This window comes from Callorhinus ursinus, unplaced genomic scaffold (genome assembly GCF_003265705.2).
Source record: "Callorhinus ursinus isolate GAN/ISIS: 27379988/994484 unplaced genomic scaffold, GSC_fseal_2.0 scaffold18, whole genome shotgun sequence".
Taxonomy (NCBI): Eukaryota; Metazoa; Chordata; class Mammalia; order Carnivora; family Otariidae; genus Callorhinus; species Callorhinus ursinus.
In genome coordinates, this window is record NW_027397080.1 from 22,595,821 (window position 1) to 22,603,133 (window position 7,313).

Below are 7,313 nucleotides of genomic sequence, written 5' to 3' on the forward strand. Positions count from 1 at the left end.
CAGGATCTACAACCACGTTTGTCTTTTTTTCAAGGGCCCAAGAAAAAAATGTTATTCTAAGTAAAAGAGAACAATATTAACTGAAATTTTTGAGTGCCAACTACATGTTAGGTACTGTGCTGAGAGGTTTCTCATATGTTTTCTTCAGTTAATTCTTACTCCACCTCTTTGAGGGGCTACGTAACTTGTCCAAGGTCACAAAGTCTGTAAGTGACCAAATTAGAATCTGAACCTAATGTCAAACCTTTCCATGCTTTCCACTGCATTTTGGCTAAAAGCTCCGGGAGGGCTTTGGACTCACACAAGATTGTAAGATTTAGCAAATCAAAATGCAGGTAAGTAAGGAATAGTTCTTCGGTGTATGTATTATTTGTTTGTATGAAGTTCAAACTCAACTGACTGTCCCAAATTTTATCTGCCAGTCCTACCTTTATAGATAGTTACTAGTGCCATGAAATGAAGAGTTATAAATTCTGTGCACATATTGTTCTTAAACATTAAACAAGATAAAATATGAAAAGTGCCATGTCAGTGAAATTGAACCTCTCGGTGCTGGGCATTGGGATTGCAGGGACTCTGCTCTTGGCTGGGTGATCTAGGACAAGTTGATTTCTCTCTATGGGCTCAGTTTCCCCTCCTGTAAGATGACAGACTGCTCCAGTCATTGCTCAGGACCCTGAAGGGTCAGTGTCCAGTGGTGGCCTGCCAAATTCAAGTCCAAGAGACTTTTCTTGCCAAGGAAGTCACATCAGCTGCGTTTCCCCTTTAGCTGTCTTCAGAAACCAAAATCACCTTGGTGGTTCTCAGGGTCCATGTGGTGAAAAGCTATAATGTCTTCAGTCAAAGAGAACCTCAGTCAAGTTTCTGAAACTGTGTCCTACTGAATCCCCATCCCAGGAAATGTTCTACCTAAAAAGGGGAGAGGAAGTTTTATGATTAAATAAGTTTGGGAAGCAATGTCGTATATGTCCACCCCATACAACCCTTGACGATTTAAATGCACATATTTGTATAAGAAAGAATGCAAAAGCGGATCCTGTTTAACTCTACTTAACACCCCATTTCCCAAACTTGTTTGCAAAACATCCCATGCAAGAGATGTCCCATGGGACAAACTTTGGGGCACTGAGCTACAAGAATGAGGATTACTATTATATTATTGCGTCTCAGATAATGGTCAAAACAGAGTTCCTACTCCGGGGGTGACTTTAAATCAGGACAGGTACTAACATTCAAATTGGGATTCAGGGAAATACAGAGTAGATTTCCTTTTAACATTGATCTTATTTTCTCTTTGTAAGTGGATAGAGAATCCAGAAACTGTGTAAGGCAACCAAGTGGGGTTAGTTAGGCATAGAACAGAGACTGGGACCCAGAAAAGGAAGGTATGAATCCTTGTTGTACCGCTTCCTAGCTCGGTGACCTTGGACACATTCTTTAATGTTTCTGAGCCTTAGATTCCATGTCTAAAAACCAGGCATGCTCTACCTCCCACTTAAAGAGTAAATGAGTTACGGTATGAGAACGCCTCCTCGCACAAGGCCTAACACGTAGGAGGTGCTCATTAGATGTCTGTTAGATCTGAGCCAGTTGTTGAAACAAAGAAACAGAAATGTCCCACGCTGGGAAGATTGGAATTGATGGGGAGAATGGACAGGCATGGAGTGTTGATGGGGGAATGAAACGGGGCATGGGGTAGTCTTGTATGCATAGCGCAAGGTAATGAGTATTAGAGAAGCAAAATGTTGGCAAATTTCAAGGCCAGTAAAAGCCAAGGGGCCTGAAGTGCTGCCGGCCAATCTCAAGGTTGGGTGAAACAGCATGGGGCCCAACCTAGCCCTCCCAGGACACAGGAAAGAACCACAAAAGACGCACCTATAGATCAGGTTTCTCTCTGTTCAACAAATTAGACAATACCTCCCTTATTCACCATCAAAGTATAATATGAGGACAACATGGGATTTTGTTTGTGACAGAGCTTTATTGAATCTCATAGACTATTCAGTGGAATACACCCATATAGATAAAATTTGAAAGTAAAAGAAGTATAGAGATCATTATGTGGATCAAAGTCAGTGTTTCTATAATGGATGTAATGAGTGTACATTAAACTCCCTAATGATCCGGCATAAGAAGGGCTCATTTTCTAAATCAGCTAATGAGCCCCCACCCGCCTGGCTGCCAGAAAATTCCATCTCAGTCATATTCTGCAAAGCCCTCCTCTCCCGAGAATTGTGCAAAAGTCCTCAGGAGCTTGTACAGTCTGGCCCATTCCAGAAGAGACCCTCTGACCATCAGCCCACACTGGACTTGCTGGCCCACTGTCCCAGCATACCTTGAAGTTGGCATTTCTGTTGCCTTGGAGCCAAGCTTCTGTATGGGACATCTTTGCCCTGGCTGGGATGGGGGGAGGGGGGGAGGGTGTTCTCTATGCCTGGGGTCAGAACTCCCTCTGCTCAGCCCACAGGCATGCCTATCAGAGGTCCTGCCAGCTCTTCTTTTCTGGAACCCATTAAATTTTTCTATCCTACCCTTCCTATTCTCTGGGGGAGTTCTCCCCAATTCCTCCTCTGTCCCCTCCCTACTAGGAGCTTCTGCCAACCCTTGGAGCCCCATTCTGTCTCAGACAATCCCACTTTGGTCATGCAGAGGCTCAAGTCCTGGGGGCTCTGATTTAAGGGGGCCTGGAAACTTCTGCTTCTGGCTACCTTCTTAGGATGAAAAACAGGAAACTATCATTATGAGAACAAAAATACAAATTAATAATATCTCAGCAAATGATCGTGTAGACACAAGTAGTATGTTCTTCACACTCCTTAGAATTTGATTTAAAGTGAGCTGTTTGAAATGAGTTCCCTTTTATTTGTGGTGAGAGATCCATTTGTTTGTGAGCAAACTTAGAATGGCAACCACATGCTCAGACCTCGGTCCTGACACCAACTGGACGAAGATCTCCCTAGCTGCTGGCTCAGTTGTATGGGGAGGCAGACACATTTCTTGAGGATGAATAGGTAATGATGACTCTGTAGGGTAAAGACAGTTCCCCAGAAGGCGACCAAAGAAAGGAAAAAAAAAAATTCCAGACCCCCCCTTTGCCACCCCCATGCCCTCAACCTCACACCCTTCCTTACATGAGGAAAATATTCTGTCTCTCCTTCCTCCTCTTTTCCAGTCACAGCTGTCTATTTTAGAGCACACGTTCACTGTCAAGAAACAACCAGACAACCCTGGTGATTTTTCCCATGATGTGGGGCCAAAGCTATAAAACCAGGACTTTACTCTGAAATGAAATTACTCTTCTGGAGGTCTCTGTGCAGAGGAGGGTGGCTCAATTGTTAGCGAGATGACTTCATGCTTTTTTTATGAAAGAGAAAAGGAAAATTAAGGTCAACAGAGAGAAGAGAGAAAGAAGGCGGGTGGAGTTCATTCACAGGGAAAACACTAATGCTCCAGGATTGTCAGAGTTGACCGTGAACTTGCCACCCAGTGTGGCCCAGAGGAAAATACAGATGCATAGAACAGGTGTGGAAGAAAAGACCGAACTGATGGAGAGGACTGGGATTGGGGTCCTGGAGGGCTTGTAGAGGTGGTCAGGGAGAAGTCTGACTCAACCTGGGGTGCATTCAATTTTAGGATGAATATGTATAGCTGTAAATTCTGGATTGGAGACTTGCCTTTTCCACTTGGAGATACACAGTTATCATTTATTGAGCAACTAGTACATGCCAAGGAATATGCCAGGCACTGAGGGCACAAAGATGATAAAAGAGCCATTATTCTAAAATTTAAGATTCTAATTTAACTTATCTCAGTCTCAACTTACTTGTCTCTATAATGGGTATAGTAATTTCTACTTCACAGTGTTGTCAAGAATCTTAAATGAAGGTATAGAGGTATAATTCTGTTAACTATAAAACACTATACAAATACTCCTTTTTTTTTTGCAGCCACTATGGAAACAGTATGGAGGTTCCTCAAAAAATTAAAAATAGAATTACCATATGACCCAGTAATTCCACCACTGAGTATTTACCTGAAGAAAACAAAAACACGAATTTGAAAAGATATATACATCCTTGTGTTTATTGCAACATTATTTACAATAACCAAGACATGGAAGCAACCCAAGTATCCGTCGATAGATGAATGGATAAAGAAGATGTGGTACCTTTCGGCCGGAACCACCATCTTCCAGTAAGTTGCCAAAATGACCAACACAAAGGGAAAGAGGAGAGGTACCGGCTATATGTTCTCTAGACCTTTTAGAAAACATGGAGTTGTTCCTTTGGCCACATACATGCGAATCTATAAGAAAGGTGATATTGTGGACATCAAGGGAATGGGCACTGTTCAAAAAGGAATGCCCCGCAAATGTTACCACGGCAAAACTGGAAGAGTCTACAACGTTACTCAGCATGCTGGTGGCATTGTTGTAAACAAACAAGTTAAGGGCAAGATTCTTGCCAAGAGAATTAATGTACGCATTGAGCATATTAAACACTCAAAGAGCCGAGACAGCTTCCTGAAGCGTGTGAAGGAAAATGATCAGAAAAAGAAGGGAGCCAAAGAGAAAGGTACTTGGGTTCAACTGAAGCGCCAGCCCGCCCCACCCAGAGCAGCCCACTGTGTGAGAACTAATGGAAAGGAGCCTGGACTGCTGGAACCCATTCCCTATGAATTCATGGCATGATAAATGTAAAGAAAATAAAAGACCTCAAGACTTAAAAAAAAAAAAAAGAAGATGTGGTATACCACATCTTCTTTGTGTAGGGGAATATATATATATCATATATATATGATATATATGATATATATATGATATAATGAAATATTACTCAACCATAAAAAAGAATGAAATCTTGCCATTTGCAACAACATGGATGGACCTAGAGGATATGAACACCAAGTGAAATAAGTTAGCCAGAGAAAGACAAATACCACATAATTTTACTCATACGTGGAAGTTAAGAAACAAAACAAATGAACAAAGAAAAAAGAAAGAGACAAACCAAAAACAAACTCTTAACTATAGAGAACAAACTGGTTGTTGCCAGAGGGGAGGTGAGTGAGGGGACAGGGGACATAGCTAAAGGAGATTAAGACTACACTTATGATGAGCACTGAGAAATGTACAGAATTGCTGAATCATTATTTGTACACCTGAAACAGTATAATACTGTATTTATTGCAAGCCGTGTTCAAAGGGGGATTTGAAACAGTAACTTGTCAATAAATCTTTTCCTCTTTTTTTAACTTAGTAAATTTTTGAAATAACAAAAAATGTACCAAAATGTTGGAAAGATGCTACAAAGAATAGGGTCCTGGTACGTGGATGGAACTGGAGGGTGTTATGCTGAGTGAAATAAGTCAATCAGAGAAAGACATGTATCATATGACCTCACTGATATGAGGAATTCTTAATCTCAGGAAACAAACTGAGGGTTGCTGGAGTGGTGGGGGTGGGAGGGATGGGGTGGCTGGGTGATAGACATTGGGGAGGGTATGTGCTATGGTGAGCGCGGTGAATTGTGCAAGACTGTTGAATCACAGATCTGTACCTCTGAAACAAATAATGCAATATATGTTAAGGAAAAAAAAAAGAAGAAGAAGATAGCAGGAGGGGAAGAATGAAGGGGAGTAAGTCGGAGGGGGAGACGAACCATGAGAGACGATGGACTCTGAAAAACAAACTGAGGGTTCTAGAGGGGAGGGGGGTGGGGGGATGGGTTAGCCTGGTGATGGGTATTGAAGAGGGCACGTTCTGCGTGGAGCACTGGGTGTTATGCACAAACAATGAATCATGGAACACTATATCAAAAATTAATGATGTAATGTATGGTGATTAACATACCAATAAAAAATTTAAAAAAAAAAGAATAGGGTCCTGGTAAATGTTCAACGATTGGCTCTCCAGTGCAAAAAAGTCCTGAGTTGTAACCTTTGCTAATTTCCATGGTGTAAGTACTCCCACCACAGCCAATTTCAAGCTACCAACATGATGTTACTGAATGCATAGTTGGGAAGATACAAACATAGTGGACTCCAGCATACCACTAACACAAAGAACTTTTTTTCCTGGACCATTTGAGAAAAAATTGCAAACCTGATGCATATCCATACAATGGCATATTATTCAGCTATAAAAATGAATAACGTCCCCCAAATACAACAGTATGTATTTCCCACAAATACAGACATTCTATCATACACCCACATTAAAACTATAAAAATCAGGAAATAAACACCATCTGATGCAAAGACCACATGCAAGTTTCACCGATTGTCCCAACAATGTCTTTTTTTTTTTAAAGATTTTATTTATTTATTTGAGAGAGAGAGAGAGCACGAGAGGGGGGAGGGTCAGAGGGAGAAGCAGACTCCCCGCTGGCAGGGAGCCCAATGTGGGACTCGATCCTGGGACTCCAGGATCATGACCTGAGCCGAAGGCAGTCGCTCAACCAACTGAGCCACCCAGGCGCCCCCAACAATGTCTTTTATAGCAAAAAGATCCAGTTCAGAATCACATGCTGCAACTCGTTTAATCTGGAACAGTTCCTTGGCTTTTCCTTGACTTGCATGATCTTGACATTTTTTTAAGATTTTGGGCCAATTATTTTATAGGTCGTCCCTTGATGTGGGTTTGACTGATACTTTCTCATGATTCTATTGAAGTTTTGCATCATCCACAGGAACACTAGTGGAGCAGTGCTGAGTTCTCACTGCGTCCTCTCAGGTGGAACATTGTTTAGATCTATCCCATTATTGATGTTCACTTTTACCTCTTGATTAAGGTAGTGTCTGCCAGCACCATACATTGTTCTCTTTCCTTTTGTAATTAATAAGTATTGTGTGGGGAGGTACTTTGAAACTCTGTAACTATCCTTTTCTTCGTGACATTTTCAATTCATTCGTTTATTGATTTATATCTACATGGACTCATGGTTTCTTATTTCATTTCATGAATTTTAATCCATTATTATCATTAATTATTTTATTGCCAAATTTCCCCTGATTTGGACAGTGAGACATTGTTCTTTGAACACTTCCTCTTTTTTTTTTTTTGGCAACCACGTGATGTTCCGGGCTCACTCTGTACCGTCTCCACCCCAGCCTTGGAATCAACCATCTCTCCAAGGTGTTCTGCTTCCCTGGACTCCTTAGCTGCGTCCTTAGTGGAGAATGTTATTTAGAAACCAAGATCTGAGTTAGCTAGTTGTCTCTGAGGATCACTATGGGGTGTCACTGCTCCCAGACCCCTTCAGCAGAGAGATAAGGATACACATGCATGTGCATACACACACACATCTATATTT

The 7,313-nt window shown here is 41.6% G+C and overlaps 1 protein-coding gene across 1 annotated transcript; it reads left to right on the forward strand.

Annotated features, from left to right (window-relative positions):
• The first annotated feature begins 4,194 nt into the window (after positions 1 to 4,194).
• Positions 4,195 to 4,715, forward strand: LOC112812193 (large ribosomal subunit protein eL21-like). The gene has a single exon (XM_073903619.1). The coding sequence runs from the start codon at positions 4,208 to 4,210 to the stop codon at positions 4,688 to 4,690; it is 483 nt and encodes a 160-aa protein (XP_073759720.1). The 5' UTR covers positions 4,195 to 4,207; the 3' UTR covers positions 4,691 to 4,715.
• Positions 4,716 to 7,313: the final 2,598 nt, after the last annotated feature.